The 19,902-nt window shown below is 34.0% G+C and overlaps 2 protein-coding genes across 6 annotated transcripts in view; one reads left to right on the top strand and one right to left on the bottom strand.

Annotated features, from left to right (window-relative positions):
* Positions 1-19,902, top strand: part of RUNDC3B (RUN domain containing 3B) — a 155,052-nt gene that overhangs the window by 11,616 nt on the left and 123,534 nt on the right. For all 4 annotated transcript variants that reach the window (XM_040472768.1, XM_040472769.1, XM_040472767.1 and 1 more), the window contains exon 2: positions 7,715-7,830. In XM_040472768.1, coding sequence (XP_040328702.1) covers positions 7,715-7,830 — 116 coding nt within the window. The remainder of the gene's footprint in view (positions 1-7,714; positions 7,831-19,902) is intronic.
* The window catches only part of ABCB1 (ATP binding cassette subfamily B member 1), a 238,509-nt gene that overhangs the window by 178,495 nt on the left and 40,112 nt on the right, over positions 1-19,902 (bottom strand). The window lies entirely within an intron of this gene.

Below are 19,902 nucleotides of genomic sequence, written 5' to 3'. Positions count from 1 at the left end.
AAAAAATATAAAATGCATACTATTTTAAAAGTATTATTGAAAAGATAGAAAATGTACATAATACACACATTTTTTTCCATTGAATAAAATGACATTGTCCATTTTCTACAGTGATGGTGATTGTCCTTAGAAGAGGATAACAATATCTCCCATATATTCAAATTTAATTTTCAAATTAATTGAAAATTGATTTTGAAATTTTAAATTTCTCTTAGTATTTATAGTTAAAAAACACATCTGTTGTATTCCAGATGTAGTCTCAAAATTAATATTAAAAATATCAGTTAAAATTTTAATAAATTAAAAAAACACAAAACATCTATGCTTAACATATGAAGAAAATACATTAATGCATGCAGAATATGCTTTTTGGAGGAAAAATATTAGATTGAGCATTTATGACTAGTCATGGAAATTCTTTAATTGAAGCAATGTCTGTTTCACTCAGACATTTATGTTTGGTTAAGCCTAACATTGGTAGAATTAAAACCCAAATATATCAAAACCTATGCATTTCCTCTTATGTTGTGCTTCCTTCAGTGTCTGTGATGTGTCTGAACTGAATCTAAATTATGTATGGGTATATGTGTTTATATTTGAGCCATAGAATCAGAAACTGGGAACCTTCATTTTCTTAGCATTTCTGGTGTTCATAAACCATGATTACTGTCTGCTAAGTTTTTTAAAAATTCAGTTCACATACAAACACTTGAAATTCTTGCCTTTTTTCTATGCTTAGATGTTACTAAGTGAAACGTTGTTGCTCTAAAAAGAAAGGGGATGTGTGCGAACATTTAATAACTTTTGTGTAAGTTGAAACTGTATTAAATACTTTATATTTTATTTATTTATTGTGAGAGACAGTGCAAATGGGGCAGGGTCAGAGGGAGACGAGATGGAGAATCCCAAGCAGACTCTGTGCTGCCAGCGCAGAGCCCAGTGTGAGGCTTGAACTCACGAAAGGCATGATCATGACCTGAGCCAAAGCTAAGAGTTGGACGCTTAATGGACAGAGCCACCTAGGCTCCCCAAATGCTACCTCTTTTAATCTTCACAATTATTTGGTAATTGATTACTGAGAAAACTGAGGTTCAGAGAAGTTAAGTGTCTTGACAAGGAATGGATAATAGCAGAGCCAGGTGTGAATCCAGGGCGTTCTGGTATTAAAGTTCTTGTTCTTCCTCTTGCTGTACTGCTACCTTGAATATCTAGTTTACTAGTTTACCTATGTTAAAATATGTTACTTGAATATTTCTGTTTGTCATTTGATAAAAAACAGATTCCAAAAGGATATGTGATCTAAGTGTATAAAATATTCTTGGGCCTCCTGGGTGGCTCAGTCAGTTAAGCATCAGACTCTTGATTTCAGCTAAGGTCATGATCTCATAGTTCATGGGATCAAGCTCCCTGTAGAACCCCAAGCCCCATGAGGACTCTGCACTGTCAGTGTGAAGCCTGCTTGGAATTCTGTCTCTCCTTCTCTCTGCCCTACCCCCACTCGCATTATCTCTGTCTTTCAAAATAAACAAGCTTAAAAAAAAAATCAAGTATTCTTTATTAACATGATTTTAATTTGGAGTTCTTTCATATAAGAAATTTAATGAAATTATGTTAAGATGGAAGTTTTCTTGTTTGATAGCTTCTAATTTTAGATGTGTATTTTTATTGGAAATTTTTTGTCTTATCCCTTTTTTTAAAAAGATAGTGCATCTAATATTTTTCATGTTGGGCAATCTGTTGTCATCTATCTGCTTATATAGTGGTATAATACAATTATATAGATTATCTTCCTTAAAGTACCTAGATTAACAGTTTTCTTTAAAAGAAATATTATCACTACAGGTGAGGAAAATATTTTAAAATACACTTTTCTCTGTCTCTCCTTTTAATTTTTAGACTTGGCAAAATTTTTAGAAATAATAATCACTATAATAGAGACTTTTAGGCTACACATTCCAGAGAAAATGCTTGGGACTTTTCTCCCCTGTGTTCCAATAAAACTTTATAGAAATGGGCAACTGGTTGGATTTGGCCCATGGATACTCGTCTATAGACTCCCAGTAAAAGGAAATAGGAAAATAATTTTTTTCATTATAAAAACTTTTAACTTTTATAATTTCTATTTATGGTTATAATTATGTTACAAATCTTTGACTAGTAGAAGGAATTAATTTAATATAGTATAATAGTTTTTAAACATAGTTTTGGTAACTATCTCGTTTTTCTTGGTATGTTGCCACAGGGAAAAAGGTAGTTTATGCTTTTTTTAGGTTTGAAGGGCTTGTTCACAATCATTCTTTCTTATTTATGATCTAACAAAAATTTTCTTTGGGTTTTGGAAGTGGAAAAGAGAATCTTTTCAGACAGAGACATTTTAAAAAACTGTGCTTAATTATAAGACTCTTCTTTGTAAATTTTTGAATTTTTAATTCTTATGTAAAAGCTGTTACTTAGACTTGAAATGGTATTTTTAGGCATTCATCAAATTGTCATTTCATTATTTTAAAACCAGTCCTCTTCAGGAAATAGATGACTAATATTAATGTCATCATTATCAGGAAATAGCTCAGCATCTGTGTGATTTTTTTTTTTTTTTTTTTTTTTTGGTGAATTGAAATTCTTTTTACAGGTTTGGTTTTTATAGCACATCTTAGCTAGTTAATGTGTTATGGAGGAAAAGGTTTTCATTATTTTGGCATAATGGAGCTAGCTAGCTACATGATTCTAGAGCGGTGTTAAGTGGGATGACTTGGATAGCTAGAAGTAAAACATGAGCTGTAAGGAATTAAGTTACCTTTTGAAATTTTGATTTGTGTTGCCAGGAGGAGAGTTAAGATATAAATGATGAAGCAAAGCCAGAAAACTTTCTTTTCTTCCTTTTTCATTATTAACTTTGATGTAATTGAATATTTAAAATGCTTTCTTACCCTTAAATATCTTCATGCTTGGCAATAACAGAAAATGTGTCTCATGGTATCCTTTAAGATATGTGAACTTTTATTTTAGTTTTTATTCAGGTGTTGGGTTAAAAGTAATTTAATGCTCTGAGATTCACCATCTTATGTTTTTGTCATGCAAATAGTGTCTTCTATAGGAATATAAACTGATAACATGATAAAAAGACTCATGTATTTTGTTAACTACTGATTGATGTGTATATAGCTCTTGGTGCTACAAAATATAGGTATTCATATCCATGGCCTTTCTTCCCGTTAGATTTTACAAAGTAGATCATTTGCTAGGGAATTTTGTACTGTTCCTGGAGGACCATAGTGACTAAAATCTTACCAGATTGTTACAGGTAGAAATTGAATGTTCAAACGTAGCTCTTTTCGATGAAATAAGTACTTTGTTATTTTTAAATTTAAAGTTTTTGTTCATTTCACTAATATGCATTACTATCTTAAATGCCATATTTAAATTTTTTTTAATTTTTAAAATTTTTTAAAAATTTATTTATTGTTTAATTTACATCCAAGTTAGTTAAATGCCATAATTTTTTAAAGCAGTAGGTTACTTTTGCCTTGAATGAGATTGTAGAATCAGACTTCCTATTCTAGTCTACCTAACAAAGATTAGAGGGAAACGTTCAGATGTTCCAAAGTTTCCTTTATTTAGGTCAAAATCCAAACTGTGAGTTTTATTTATTCATTTTAGGAACATTTCTTTTTCATTTTCTTACTGAATAAGAACATTGTACTTATTTATTATTAAAAGTTTGCTGAGGATTGGCAGCTTTTTTTTCATTTATTGTCTATGAGATGGACATAGGAAACAAAAATAAGTTTTCAGGTTCCTCTTTAGTCTGGTTTATCTCTTGATCTTCTTTTTGTTTCTGTTTATCTACTCATGCATTTCATCTGATGTTTATCTGACTTGACTATCTTTTAGGTATAAGAGACCTTCTTCATCACTGTTACTTGTTAGCTGTTCATATTTTTTCTTTACATAATGGTTTCCACTTTTGATCTTTTGTTGTAGTTACAGATAGTACTATATACCGAACATTAATCCTCCTTAGCTTTTCTCAGTCAAGGTTACTTGCCCTAACCAAAAAATTATTTGAATAATTGTTTCCTCAGTTCTCTCAAGGAGATATATATATATATGTGTGTGTGTGTGTGTGTGTGTGTGTGTGTGTGTGTATAATTACTGCCATCATGGTTACATAAGAGAAAAGTTATTTCATTACATACAAAGAATGCCTTAGTTATTTCATCACATACAAAGAATTACATACAAAGAATGATTCTCAAAGTGTATGCTTGGATCCTCACTCTATCAGAGGTCCAAAAGGTCAAAATTACTTTCTTGTTGCATTGGGGGGTGGTCTCAACGGGCAATAGGTGTTAAGGAGGGCACTTATGATGAATCACTAAATTCTGCTCATGCAACCATTATTACATGATATGTTAACTAACTTGGATTTAAATAAAATTTTTAAAAAATTAAAAAAAATTATTTTCTTAATTTTAAGACCTAATTTGCCTTTTTGTTCCCATTCTTTAACAAGTGTACAGTGGAGTTTTCCAGAGCCACATGGTATATAATATTAGAATAGATTGAATACAGAAATGGATATGAGGATTTAGCTATATTATCTTCAACACAACATTAAAGATGTTTGCAAAGAGGAGCATCTGGGTGGCTTAGTTAAGCATACAACTCTTGATCTCACCTCAGGTCATGATCTCATGGTTTGTGGGTTCAAGCCCCTCTGTGCCCCCTCTCTGCCATCAGCACAGAGCCCGCTTGGGATTCTGTCTTTCCTTCTCTCTGCCCCTTACCTGCTTGTGTTCTCTCTGTATCCCAAAATAAACAAACTTGAAAAGAAGATATTTGCAGAGATGTACAACAATGCTATTCTTGGTAATTTTTTGTTTTGGAAGGCAGCTGTGCTCACCACTATACCACCAATGCTAATTTTTTGTTTTGGCAAATATATGTTTTATAAAAATACATTACTTGAACATAATTAATTTCATTTGTAATAAATAAATGGGGTGGTCCTCACTTTGCACAGTTCCAGTATGTACTAATTTCAGGTACCTGAAAATTAGCTAATACCAGTCCTACAATAACATAGTTCTAGTTTGACCACCACCATATATTAACTGTAATTGCATAAAATAAAATTTTGTTGCTCATGCTTTAGTCTACGAATCACTGTCATTAAATGCACATCATGATTAGTGACCAAAGACATTACTTCTTGTAAGTGGGTCTAGCATTGGTCACTATTCATGTGTTATTAGTTCATACACAGAAATCAAAACCTGTAGTTGTGTTGCCTCCTTGTGTTCTGGTGATAAAAACACATGCTTTACAAAAATGAATAATTGAAAGAGTGGCAAAGAAATGGAAAATGCTAATATTGGAAGTGAAATTTGAATTTAACAAGTGGAATTATAGAAGAAATAGTAGATCACAGGAATATTGACATTGCTGCTATTCAAGGGAATTCAGGTATGCAGCCATAGGAACTTAGTGAAGGAGGATGTATTGATTTAAGTGAACAGAGTGGTTGTGCCAAAAAGGAGGTCCCAGCGTAAGTGGCACTGGCAGGCCATTTCACATTATAGGACCTCTCAGAGATTTTCACAGTTGAAAGTGAAAAGGATAAAATGCTGGAAACTCGGGGTGCCTGGGTGGCTCAACTGGTTAAGCATCTGACTTTAGCTCAGGTCATGATGTCTCATTTCATGAGTTTGAGTTCTGAATCAGGTGAGCACAAGCCCTGCTTTGGGTGAGCCTGGCTTCTCTCTCTTGTTCCTCCTTCCCCTCTGCCCCCTGTGGGATTCTCTCTGTCTCTCTACCTTGCTCACATGCACCCTCTCTCTCACTCTTAAAAAAATATATGTATTGGAAACTGATCCAGACTTAGAAAGGAATAATTTGCCAAGGTATAGAAAATATGCTCAGCCCGTATTTTAAGTTATACAGTAAGAATGTAAGCACTGTTCAAACTACTCTTGGTAAATTTTTTACAGAGAAGACATTTAAAAATTCCCAATATTTCTGTTTTAAATTATAGTGTACTATTGGGGCCTCTGGGTGACTCAGTCAGTTAGGCATCTTACTTTGGCTCAGGTTATGATCTCATGAGTTCGAGCCCCACATGGGGCTCCGCACTGACAGTGAGGAGCCTGCTTGGAATTTTCTGTCTCTCCCTCCCCCCCCCTCCCCTTTTTCTCTCTCAGCTCCTCCTGTGCTGTGTTCTCTCTTTCAAAATAAATAACTTAAATTTTAGTTAACTATATAAACGTTTCACTAGTTTTGTAAATAATTTCCTTATACATTACACCTGGCAGCAAAGAGAGTTTTTAGTATAGTTTTTAGATGTAATCCATATAAACAAATCTCTTTATATTTCCCTTTATACTTACCTCCTGTGTTTTCTGTCCTGATTGAATAGTATAACCATCGAGCCTAAAGCCTAAGAAATAGTTTGTATTCCTTTATCTCCCTCATAGTTTACATTTCTAATTATTTAACAACTCTCATAATTATCTCAATTGCCTCCTTCCTCACAGATTGTCCTTACTTAGGCATTCATTTGTCACCCTTTATAGGGTATGGCTATAAAGGGATGGCATTAGGGAGTTGCTTGAGATGACAGAACTGTCCTGTATCCTGACTTTGGTGGTTACACGAATGTTGTTATATGTTAATAATCATAAACATTTTCTCTTGTCTTGCCATGATATTGGCATTCAAATTTTTTTTGCTGTTCTTTCAAAATAGGGCTTACAAATAAATGAACAAGTACTGACAACAGTGTTCAAGGCATTGTCCTCTGTGCTGAGGAACATATAAATGTGCAGAAGATATGTTTCTGCCCTCAAGGAGTTTATATTTTAGTAAGATTGATACCACACATAACAGCAGTAGGATAAACTGTAATTGTTCCTTAAGGAAGATATGAACAAAATGCTAGCTTGTGCTGGGAATATTCAGGAGGATACTTCTTCCTTGAAGAGGTGGCATTTGAACTAAGTCTTGGAAAACACATTGATTATTGACAGTCAAAAATAGAGACAAAGGACATTCTGATAAGAGAAATCTAGCTCACTTGGCAGATTTATAAGTTTCCTATTTACAAAGGTCATAAAAACTTCAGATCTACACTTCATGCATTCTCTCATCCTGTTTTATTCAATATTGTGTTCCAAAACTCTTAAAAGCATTTGGACACATTTCTTAGAAGTAGTATTGTAGCTTTTGAGTTTTTTGGACTTAATTTAGGTCATTTTAAAGATTCTGACTTTAATGACTGTTAACAGTGAGCTATTCGTAAGTCTTACTGTGATCAGTAGATAGTAAATATATAAGTGAAAGCCTGATATTTATGTAAAATTTTCTAAAAAAAAAAAAAGTTACAATGGGAGAGAGCCAAAGCATAAGAGACTCTTAAAAAGTGAGAACAAACTGAGGGTTGATGGGGGATGAGAGGGAGGAGAGGGTGGGTGATGGGTATTGAAGAGGGCATCTTTTGGGATGAGCACTCGGTGTTGTATGGAAACCAATTTGGCAATAAATTTCATATATTAAAAATAAATAAATAGAATTTTCTATTTACAGAGTTAATTTAAATAGGTAGAGTTTTCAATATATGTAATACTTAGAAAGTATTTTTGTAATAGTTCCTCAAAATGCTTTCTTTCCATTTTTCCTAGTTGGGTGCATGAATCAACTCTCTTTTTTTTTTCCACAGGTTTTCAGTGAAGACCCTGATTGATCGGTCCTGCTTTGAGACAATTGATGATTCTTCTCCTGAATTTAACAATTTTGCAGCTATTTTGGAACAGATTCTCAGTCACCGGCTAAAAGGTAACAGAATTAATGTATTTATATTCCTCGACAGCTTTCTTTTTAATAAACTTGAAATTTTACAAGCCATACAGTCTGGTATGATTTAGATAATAGCCATACTCCATCTTGAAAAACATAAAACTGATTTTAGAATGCCTAATCTTTTGTCTTGTCCTTTGTCCCTCAAAAAGAAAAGAATTTCTGTTCTCAGATTTATACCTGTTTCCAGGATGCGTTAAAAGTGTTGAGTGTATTGTCACATACAGGCAGCAGAGTCACTTTCCATAAGTAATTAAAACAAAAGCTTAAATTAAAAGGTAGCCTATCTTCAAAGGTTTCTATATGCTATTTTAACCAATTTACAAAGATGCATCCAGGCATTACATTTGTTTGCTTAATCTTTACTTTGTTAAACTTTGGACTCTTTGAAAATTTTTTTACCATAAATAGTTAAAAGAGGTATGTAAAAAGATGCTTAACTATGGTTTTATTAAAATAAATCAGTAAATATATTCACATTAGAAAGAAGAGTCTGTGGTTTCTCCGAATTATAAAAAATATTTACATTAAAATACCTATAAAATATAGCAGATAACATCAAGAAATATTATGTAGCATAAGTGAGTAGTAATAAATAATAACTTTATCACATTAATTCCATTATCTTATTTTCCTAAAGGAAACTTGATCATCAGATGTTTTCACTTAAGTTTTTATTATCTTTACTATCTTAATGGTATAGTTTCAAATCAATAATCTATTTTGGTAATACAACTTAAGAGAACCTCAAATTTAACCTAGTGGTTAATTCTTTTCTGTGCTTTTTGATGCTTTTTGAAGCATCACGTCTTTACTCTTAATTAATTATTTAAATCATTTGAGCAGTCCTGTGGGCCTAACAAAGGGTTGAATTTAATTACATGGAAAAACAAAATTGTATTCAGTCAGCCCTTTGTAATTTAAAATGGGGTCCATAACATCACTAATGCTTTTCTGTTAAAAGTTTGTTATTTTGCATTTAAAAAGTTATTTTTTATTTTTGCTCTACTGCATTTCCTAAATTTTCTGCCATTAATGTTACCTATTATAAGAAAATAAGTTTTTATAAAAGCAAAGGCTATGAGAATACTTTGAGATATTGTCCAGGTTACTATATTGTGGTAATCATATTTTAGAATTATATGTACAAATTTATAAATAATAATTGAGTAGAAAACACATGCAACGCAGTAGACCTTGATGTGTTTTAAAATTTACAAATGTGTTATCACAAGACCTCAGTTCCCTTGATTCAGTGTACCATTTAGCATATGAATCACTCACAAAATACATAAACAACTATCAGCAGAAAACAGGCCATGTTGAGATATCCATGCTGAGTGATTGGGCACACTCCTGACCACATAAGTGGACCCCTCCTGCACAACAGTCTGCCATCTTCTGAGTCATGCCTCAGCAAAATATAGATGATAGATCTTTAGAATTACTTAATAGTGAATGTTATTTCTTTTTTTAAATGTTTATTTATTTTGAAGGAGAGAGGGTACATGTGAGTAGGGGAGGGGCAGAAAGGGAGGCAGAGAAAGAGGGAGAAAGAGAAACCTAAGCAGGCCCCACATTGTCAGCACAGAGCCCAGTGTGGGGCTCCCTCTCACGAACTGTGAAATCGTGACCTGAGCTGAAATGAAGAGTTGGACACTTAACTGACTGAGCCACTCAGGTGCCCCCAGTGAATGTTATTTCACGGAAGCCATTGAACTACCATGTTGAAAATAGAATCTCTAGTTGATTTATGGATAAGGATTCCACTAGTGTGACTAAGAAAGTAAGAATGATGATACAGTGAAATTTGTGTTGTCTTTTTAGGCTAAGTAAAATTAATAATTTAAACTATGCTTTTTGAAAAAGATCCTGTAGATTGACTAATGTGGTCACTATAATTAGTACAGATATGAATCATGAAATGATACTTAACTTTTGAGATGAGCTATTTAAAGTTTTCTTTTTAATGTTTGTTTATTTTAGAGAGAGAGATAGAGTGTGAGTGGGGTTGGGGCAAAGAGAGAGGGAAACAAAATCCAAAGCAGGTTCCAGGCTCTGAGCTGTCAGGACAGAGCTGATGTCGGGCTCTATCCCATGAGCCACAAGATCATGACCTGAGCCAAAGTCAGACACTTAACTGACTGAGCCACCCAGGTGCCCCTGAGATGAGCTATTTTTAAAGACTTGGGTGTCTACAGACTTCTGTATATTAGTATTCTGATATATAACAAATTGCTTTTACTTTTGGAGAAGTTATATAATTATTTTTGTGGTACACTGTGTTCACCTAAAATTTAGTATGTAATAACTAATTTTTCCAATGTTTGTCATTTAAAATGTATAACTTTGTGGGTTTGTGAGATTCACTTTCCTCCAGGTACTTTTTATTTTTGAAATAAAAGGGCATTTTAAATACTAAAATTTTCAGAGAAAGGTAAAATCCACCCCCAGGCACAAATAGGCTGTACTGACACTTGTAAAGTGGAAAACTGAAACAGTTATTTATTTAATTCATTCTAAAAGTCCCAATGTTGAAAAGGAAGCTTTTAAAACTACATACATTAATCTTCTTTATAGTTATCTCTCAGTAAAATAATGATCTTATTTTCCTGGAAGATAGCTGAGAACTAGGAATTAATCACAGAATATAGAATTCAAAGAGACATCAGTTCAGGTCTTCACTAATTTTTGAACTTTTATTTACTTAAAAGTCTCCTCCTCTCCACCCCATCCGCACCTGCCCTAATAAAAGCAACTGTAGACACTGGCTGTGTAAGTGGAGTGTGTGGTTGAAGCAGATTGAGAAAATTGGGCATTTACCTGCTCAGCAGTAGTTGTACCCCACCACCCTGTAACTCTGTAGCATTACTTCAGGTAGCACCATGAATCACAGATTAAAAATTTCTCTAATGTCTGTCCTTCTGAAGCAATCCACTCAACAATATTCATGACTGGTAGACATACAGACTGTTTGAATACTTCTGATGTCTGAGAACTTAGGATAGTAAAGCAGTTCATCACATTTTGGGGCAGTTTAGATTGTTAGAAAACTCTTATATAAATGAAGCCAAACTATTTGATTGGCTTTGATATATTTTCTGCCACTTTTTTGTTTTTCAGTTTTGAACGTAATATTAAAAGACTGCTATTATATAATTCTTTGTCCTCAGTTCTCCTTTTTTCTAGGTAATATATCTGTAGTTCCTTCAACCTTCTGGAACCACCACAGTCTTAGTTGTTCTTCTGGTTTGTCACTGGTTTATTGGTATTGCTCTTAAAATCTGATACTCATAGCTGAGTAAAGTGCTTCATATAGGTCAACACTGTATTAGTTCAGAACTTAAGATTATGCTGATATTTTGATTCCCACATCACACTTTTGGTTTTCATTGAAATAGAGACCAAGTCAAATCCCATAGATTTTTAGAAATTGAACTATTGCTTAATTTATGTTTTAGTTAATTCTCTTAGTTGCCTGTGTAGAAGTTTGATAGGGATAAATACTGTATTTTTTCCTTTGTCGTCCACTATATAGATGGATGAAGTGGCAATAAAAAAACTTAAAACTTCTAAAGATGAAGTGGACTCTTTTTTCCTATTTCTCTCACTATATCTAAAAGCCTGGACATTATTATATAAAACAAATACATGAAGACCCCAAAAGGTAGGTAGAAGAAGAAAGACTCTCTAGGGACTCTCAGACTTTGGGAATAACACGATTGGTTCTTTGAATTTTCTGACTGCCTTGTATACCAAGATTGGGTAAGCCAGTAGCCTATAGACATCAATATGTACAGAAGGCAAGGTGGAAGACTTTTAGTAACAGCTCTACTTTAGCCAAATGCCACAGAAGAAGTGTGGTACCACCCCCACCCAGGCTAGAAAAGGTTACGTGGGGGACTTAGAATTCCCTTCTCCTGAGGCTGTAACAGTGTGTCCCCCATCATCATCAGAGTGGTATCAAAGAAGGCCATGCAAAGAACTGGGACTTGAGAACTGGGACTTCTTCCCTCCTGGCTGGTTGTGAGTCTTCTCTTCCTATCTTACCTCCCACCCTCACCATGTTAATGGAGAGCCTGGATTTCCATTCCCAACCCAGCAGTAATGAGGGGTCATTTCCCTGCCATCCTGAGGTTGTGTCAGAAGAGACATTTTGGAGATTGATGTCTTTCACCATCGCCCAGCAGTAACAAGAATACTCCCAATGCATTATCAGTGGAGACCTTGTAGGAAGCCTGGACTCCCACCTCCACCCAGCAGTAATGAGAACTCCCCTCTCAAATGTCAGTGGAGGTCAACTGCAAAAATTGGACTTCTCCCTCCACTTGGCAGTAATGAAGTGATCTCACCACTTTACCTTCCCCTGCCAGAACTGTCATGGAAAGCCAGTGAAATAAGATTCCAACACTCATAACATAATATGAACACGTCCAGGTTTCATATGAAGATCACTTGTCATAACAAGAACCAAGAAAATCTCAAATTGAATGACAGAAGACAACTAGTAGATGTGAACACTGAGATGAAAGAGGTATTAAGTTAGTGACAAAGATCGTAAGTTGATCATGATAAAAATACTTCAGTGAGCAGTTAGAAACATGCTTGAAACAAATTAAAAGTAGACAGCATCAACAAAGAAATAGAAGATATAAAAACAACTGAATAGAAATTTTGGTACAAAAAGTACAAAACCAAAATGAAAAGCTGAATGGATAGGCTCAACAAGAAGATGCAGGGGACAGAGGAAAAAATCAGTGAACTAGAAGAGAGAACGATAGAAAAATTTTAATCTAAATAACAAAGACTAAAAATAATCTAAAATTAGAAAGTGGACTTAAAAAATGAACAGAGCCACAGGGACTTGTAGGACTATAATAAAAGATCTAAATCTTTTCATCAAAGGGTCTGAGTGAGAGGAGAAAGGAATGTACTGAAAAGGTGCTGAAAAAATAATGGCTGAAAATTTCCCAAATTTAGCAAGAGACCTAGGCATACAGATTTGAGAAACTAAGTGAATCACAGAGTAAATCCAAAGAAATTCATGCTAAGACACATTATAATTAAACTTTTGAGAAATAAAGACAAGGAAAAAATGTTGAAAGTAGCCAGAGAAAAATGACACCCTGTTTGTAAAGGAAAAACTGTTTGAATGATGGCAGATCTCTTATCAGAAACCATGGAAGCACTTCTTTTAAGTGCTAAGAGAAAAATGTCAACACAGACTCCTATAGCAGAATTATTTTTCAGTTTTGAAGGGGAAATCTAGCCGTTCTCAAAACAAGGAGAACTAAGCAATTTGTCACCAATAGACTGGCTGAAGAACTGCCTTGAAGCAGAAATGAGATGATAAGGAAGAAAATACAATAATTTCCTATTTTTAATGTTTTCCTTATTTTTTTGATTTTTCTTTTTCTTGTCTTCCTGTGGATTACTTGAGTGTTTTTTTGAATTCCATTTTTATCTGTCTGTATTGTTTTTGAGTGCATCTTTTGGCATAGATTTTTTAGTGGTTGCTCCAGGTATTAGGTTGTATATACAAAATTTAATCACAATCAAAAGTATCATTGTTTTCTGGTCTTAAATTTAAAAACTATGCCTTTATTTCCCTTTACCCCCCCCCCATTTATAATATAATTGCTTTAAAAAGTTAAAAATAGAACTAACCTCCAATCCAGTAATCACGCTACTGTGTATTTACCCAAAGAATACAAAAACACTAACTTAAAAGTATATATGTACCCCTATGTTTATTGCAGCATTATTTACAATAGCCAAATTATGGAAGCAGCCCAAATGTCCATCAGTAGATGAATGGATAAAAAAGATGTGATACACACACACACACACACACACTGGACATTATCTAGCCATAAAAAAAGAATTAAAATTTACCATTTGCAACAACATGGATGGAGCTAGAGTATGATGCTACAGTAGAGAAAGACAAATACTATATGATTTCACTTGTGGAATTTAACAAAGAAAACAAATGAACAGTGGGGAAAAAAGAGACAAACCAAGAAATAGACTCTTACTTGTCTATGGAGAACAAATGATGGTTACCAAAGGGGAAGAAGGTAGGGGGATAGGTGAAATAGGTGAAGGGTTTTAAGAGTACACTTATGATGAGCACTGAGTAATGTACAGAATTGTTGAATCACTATATTGTATACCTGAAACTAACACAACACTGTATGTTAACAATACTGGAATTAAAATTAAAAAAAAAGAAATACATATAAATGCTTTAAATATTTCCCCTACAATAGATTAGAACCACATTAGACAGTGTTAGAACTTTTGTTTCCACCATTAAACTTAATTGAGAAAACCCAAGAGGAGAAGGTCAGCCTATTTCAGGTTGCTGATTTGTCCAGCACAGAGTCTGGGATGTATGGGGCAAGGAAATTTACCTGCTGTGTTATTTCTTGGCTTCTAAGATCTCTAGCCCGGGTTCCTTTTATTCTCTCTCTTCAGAGTCTTTTTGTTTTAAATGTAATGTCTAGTGTTTTTAGTTATATTTGGCAAGAGGAAAGTGCATCTGCTTTGTCCTGTCTGGTACCAGATTTCTTATTTAATTTTTTAATGTGAAGAATTACATCAGTAGTGTTCCTAATGTTAAATCCATATATTCTTGGGACAAATCCAATTTGAGCCTCATGTATTGTTTTCATATACTTGGCCAGATTTAGAATTTAGTTTGCTAGTATTTTAGGAGTTTGGGTTCTATGTAATTTCTGTTTTATACTTGTTTTGGTTTTTGTTATGAAGATTATATTAGCCTCACTAAATGAATCAAAAGTGTTTTATCTTTTTTATTCCTTGGAAGAATTTTCCATAAGCTTGGAATTGACTGTTAGAAAGAATCTGCCAGTAAAAACTCTGGGTTAGGTGGGGAATGTGCATACTTACAGGTCTCTTTAGGTTGTTGACTTCTCTTCTGTATTCTCTTTTACACTTACCAGTTTCTTCTTTTCTGTACCCTCTTAATTGTTTAATCCCTATTCAGTTTCTGTTTTTCCTTTCAGTGTGCCACATTTAAAATAGAAAATTTAGGGGTGCCTGGGTGGCTCAGTCAGTTAAGTGTCTGACTTCGGCTCAGGTCATGATCTTATGGTCCATGGCTTTGAGAACCATGTCAGGCTCTGTGCTGACAGCTTGGAGCCTGGAGCTTGCTTCGGATTCTGTGTCTCCCTCTCTCTGTGACCCTTCCAGGCTCATGCTCTGTCTCTCTCTCTCTCAAAAAAAAGCAAAAACAACAAAAAAACAAACTTAAAAAAATAGATAAATTTATCTAAATGGTTTTAAAAAGTTAAAGCTCACTGAAGAGATCTAAAAACTTAAAGCTTAAAGCACATATTCGTCTTTATAGCTTTTTTTAAAAGCTGAAATTCTGTTTTTTTTTAAACTTAGACCCTACCTATACTTATGTATGAGCCATCCACCCCCTTTTCTGAAGGATATGACATGTTTCATTCAGATGGCTGTTAAGAAACAAAAATTTCACTGTTGTTACTTTCCATGCAGTTGTCAGCTAGTTGGTCGCCTTTTCACCCCTAATATTATTAATTCTTTTTCTTTTTTTCATAAGCAGTATTGCCAGAGATTTGTTAATTTTATTAGTCTTCAGGTAATTAACTTAGGGCTTTTTTGTTCATTTATGTATGCTAATGACATCATTATTTCCTCTATTAAATTTTCTTTGAGTCTGTTTGTTATGTTGGGTTCCTAGCAGATTAATTTTCAAACTTCTCTCCAAGTACTGCTTTGGTTACATGTACAAGTTGGGATATATAATATTTTTATTAATACTCATTTTTAGGTAACTTCTAATTTTCATTCTTTATTTTGGCTTATGTGTTGTTTAAAAGTTAATTCTTAGGGCTACTGAAAATAAGAATTTTTCCTTTTTATTTTTACTTCTGTATTAATTAAATTGTGGTCAAAGAATTTGATCTGTAGGGCAGATGTTTTGAAATTTGTAAGATTTGCTTAAAGGCCTAGCCTATGGTTGGCTTTGATAAATGTTTCATCTTGAGAATAATGTTTATTCTATAATTGATTATGTTTCTCAAATGTTACATTTTTTTATATCTATTAATAGCTTAAAATTTGAAACTTATTATTTTGATGGATTTACCAAGTTACTCTTACAGATATGTCTAATTTTGTTTTTTAGATTTTGAGTCTATTTTGGTGTATTCAGTTTTAAGGTTTTTATACATTTCCTCATTTTCTGTTTACTTATTTTTGGCTTCTTAAGGATTTCGATGATTTGTTTCATGTGGTAACTGTATTTTAAAGTGTGTTTGTTATATATTATCCGGCATTTTCAATTTTCCTACTGTTGTGTGTTGGGTATCAGGAAGGTGTTCCTAAATTTCCATGTTTACCACTCCATAGACAAATTATTGCTATATCTAAAGAGAGCTCTGAAACTTCCTCGTCTTTTCTTCTTTGAAAGTTATCCTTGTCTTTTGTTGTGAATAGTTTGAGTGAATAAACTTAATGGGCAAAGTATGTAACATTGAGGTAAAACAACTATGGCTGTAATTTTAAGTATTTATTAGTTTATTTTAGATAGTCTCTACTGTCATGTGGTTAAAAATATTTTCCATTAAAAAGTATCCAGATATATGTATATATATTTGCATAGTATATGCTATATGCACTGTAATATGTAGTCATCATATACGTTAATGTTTATGCAATACCGTGTATAATGAATTATATATATTTTAAAGTTAAGACACCCCCTTTTCCCATGTTCCTATCTTTATATAAATTTACCTATTTCTATCCTCTAGCCTGGGGTTTTAATTACTTTTTTGTTCCTTTGGATACAAGGTTCTTTTCTACTTGAGCATGAAGTATACTCCTGGTTATTATCCATTGGAGCTTTTACTTGAATAGTAATTTTGTTTTCCAGTCTGCTGCATTCTTCTGTTTCCTTTTTATTCCTTTCTTTCTAGCTGGTTCTTAATAAGCTTTTCTTTCAGATGGTTTTTCTCTTTCCTCTGCTGTTATTATTGCATTCTGAACTCTTCATTTTTCTTAACCCTGGCAAATTTCCTAAGAAAACTTCCCTTATTTTTCTACTGTATCCTGTTTTTCAGGCAGCATGGGTTCTGTTTATCATGTCTTTTACTACACTGTACACTTTACCACATTATAGCCTTCCAATATTATAATTAAAAAACCTAACGGAACCTAAAATGTTATTCAAGATGGAGTAAATCCACTACTATCGTAACTGTTTTAGTCTGCTCAGGCTGCTATAACATAATGCCACAGACTGGATAGCTTAAACAACAGAAATTTGTCTTTTACATTTCTGGATGCTAGGAAGACCAAAACCAAGGTACTGGCTAATTGTGATTATGGAAAGAACTTTTTTCCTGGCGTGAAGCTGTTCACCTTCTTCCCGTGTCCTCACATGGCAGAGAGAAAGAGTGCTTTCTGAGATCGTTGCTCTCAAGGACACTAATTTTATCAGATTAGGACCCCACCCTTCTGACTTCATTTAACCTTAATTACCTATGTAGTCACAGTGGGAGTTAGGACTTGAACATATGACTTTGGGGGGATGTGACTCAGACCTTATCTTTCTCCTCCCGATTGAATTTAAAAACTAGGCAGAATATAGAAAACAACTAGTTGTATACTATGAAAAATAAACAGTAGCATCCAGACTGGGAAGAGATACCAAAATTTGAAGAGGAACTATTACAGGAGTTAGTATCCTGTGTATTTTTTCCTCTTATTATATCCTCAGCTTTAACCTGTGGGGGCCTCAGTTCTTAATTGCACTTGTGGATGCAGACAGCAAAAACTCTCAACAGTAACCTCTTTCTGGTAAGAGGATAAGGAAAGATAGCCTTTGTGAGTCAGGGAGTGTTGGAGTCTTCCCATTTTTTTCTCTTTTTCCTTGCTGCTTTTCCCCCAAATGTAGCTTAAAGTTGCCCATATCTTTTTGACAGTGTGGGAAGTTAAAAAATTTCTGATAAAATGGAAGAGTAATTAATAAAAAAGAGACCTGGGAACCAAAGATTGTATCAGGGAAGAGAGAGCTGGAAAGAATAATGCTCTGATTCTACATGCTAATAATGAGCATGAGTCCTGGCTTCATACCCAAGATTCTGAGGACTGAGCTAGGACACTAAGTCCTAGAGTGGCATATATATGGGTAAGATGCAAAGAACCATAGCAAAGGCTTTGCAAACTGAACTTATGTTGGAACTTCTGCACATATAAGACAAGAAAGAACTTGGCTATCTGGATTTAACCAGGTTGATTGCCTACCAAAACAGAGCAAAACAAAAATCAACATACTTCCGAGGGTTTTAACAGAATACAGAATTTAAAGATAAGCACCTACTATAAAACCCAAAATTGCTTCACATAAGAAGAATCAGGAAAATATGGCCAGTTCTAAAAAGAAAAGACAAAGATGCTAATACTGAGGTTAATTATCAAAGATACTATAGCAGCCATTAGAACCATGTTCTGGGATGTAAATACCCTTTTTTCTTTTCTTTTTCAAATTTTTACTTAAATTCTATTAGTTAACATGGTACAATATTGGTTTCCGAAAGTAGAATTCAGTGATTCACCACTTACAACACCCAGTGCTCATCTAATAAGTACCTTTCTTTTTTTTAAAAAAAGTTTATTTATTTTGAGAGAGAGAGAGAGCCAGCCTGGGAGGGGCAGAGAGAGAAGAGAGAATCCCAAGCAGGATCTACACTGTGAGTGCAGAGCCCAACGTGGAGCTCCATCTCACAAACTGTGAGATCATGAACTGAACCAAAATCAAGAGTCAGACATTTAACCAACTGAGCCATCTAGGTGCCCCCCTCAACAAGACCCATCACCCATCTAGTTCATCCCCCCCACCTCCCTCCATCAACCCTCAGTTGGTTACCTATCTTTAAGAGGTTCTGATGTTTTTTTTCCATCTCTCTCCTTATTCCCCCCCATATGTTCATCTGTTTTGTTTCTTACATTCCACATAGGAATGAAATCATATGGTATTCATCTTTCTGTGACTGACTTATTTTGATTAGCATAATATTTTATTAGCATAATAAAAGCCTCGTTTTTCCGTCCACATCGTTGAAAATGGCAAGATATTATTCTTTTTGATGGCTGAGTGATACTCCGTTGTGTGTGTGTGTGTATGTGTGTGTGTGTTTATATATAGTGTGTGTGTATGTATGTGTGTGTGTATATATATATATATATTTAACGATTATTTCTTGGGTATTGAGTTTATTTTTATTTTTATTTTTTTACATTTATTCCTTTTTTGAGAGACAGAGAGAGACAATGTGATTGGAGGAAGGACAGAGAGAGAGGGAGACACAGAATCTGAAGCAGGCTCCAGGCTCTGAGCTGTAAGCACAGAGCCCAACATGGGGCTTGAACTCATGAGCCGTGAGATCATGACCTGAGCCGAAGTCAGTCGCTTAACTGACTGAGCCACCCGGGCATTCGGGTATTGAGTTTAGTAAGTTCTGTTCCTTTGATCTATGTGTCCATTTCTGTGTCAGTACCATGTTGTCTTGATGACTATAACTTTATAATATAGCTTAAAATTTGTAATTGTTATGCCTCCAGTTTTTTTTTCAGGTTTGCTTTGGCTATTTAGGGTCTATTGTAGTTCCATAGAAATTTTAGGATTGTTTTTTCTAGCTCTGTTAAAAAGGCTGGGTGGTATTTTGTTCAGGATTGCATTAAATGTGTAGATTGCTTTGGGCAGTATAGACATTTTAACAATGTTCTTCCAATCTAGGAGTAGGGAATGCTTTTCAATTTCTTTGCGTCTTCTTCAGTTTCTTTCGTAAGTGTTCCTATAGTTTTCAGAATACAGATCTTCTACCTCTTTGTTTAGGTTTATTCCTAGATATATTATTGTTTTTGGTGAGGTTGCAAATGGGATTGATTTTTTCATTTATTTTTCTGCTTTGTTTTTGGTGTATAGAAATGCAACAGATTTCTGTACATTGATTTTATATCCTGTGACTTTGCTGAATTCATGTATTAGTT

The sequence above is a fragment of the Herpailurus yagouaroundi genome, unplaced genomic scaffold (genome assembly GCF_014898765.1).
Source record: "Herpailurus yagouaroundi ecotype Mexico unplaced genomic scaffold, PumYag 100, whole genome shotgun sequence".
In the NCBI taxonomy this organism is placed as follows: Eukaryota; Metazoa; Chordata; class Mammalia; order Carnivora; family Felidae; genus Herpailurus; species Herpailurus yagouaroundi.
The sequence above is the reverse complement of the archived record's forward strand: the minus strand, read 5'-3'. Positions and strand labels throughout refer to the sequence as shown.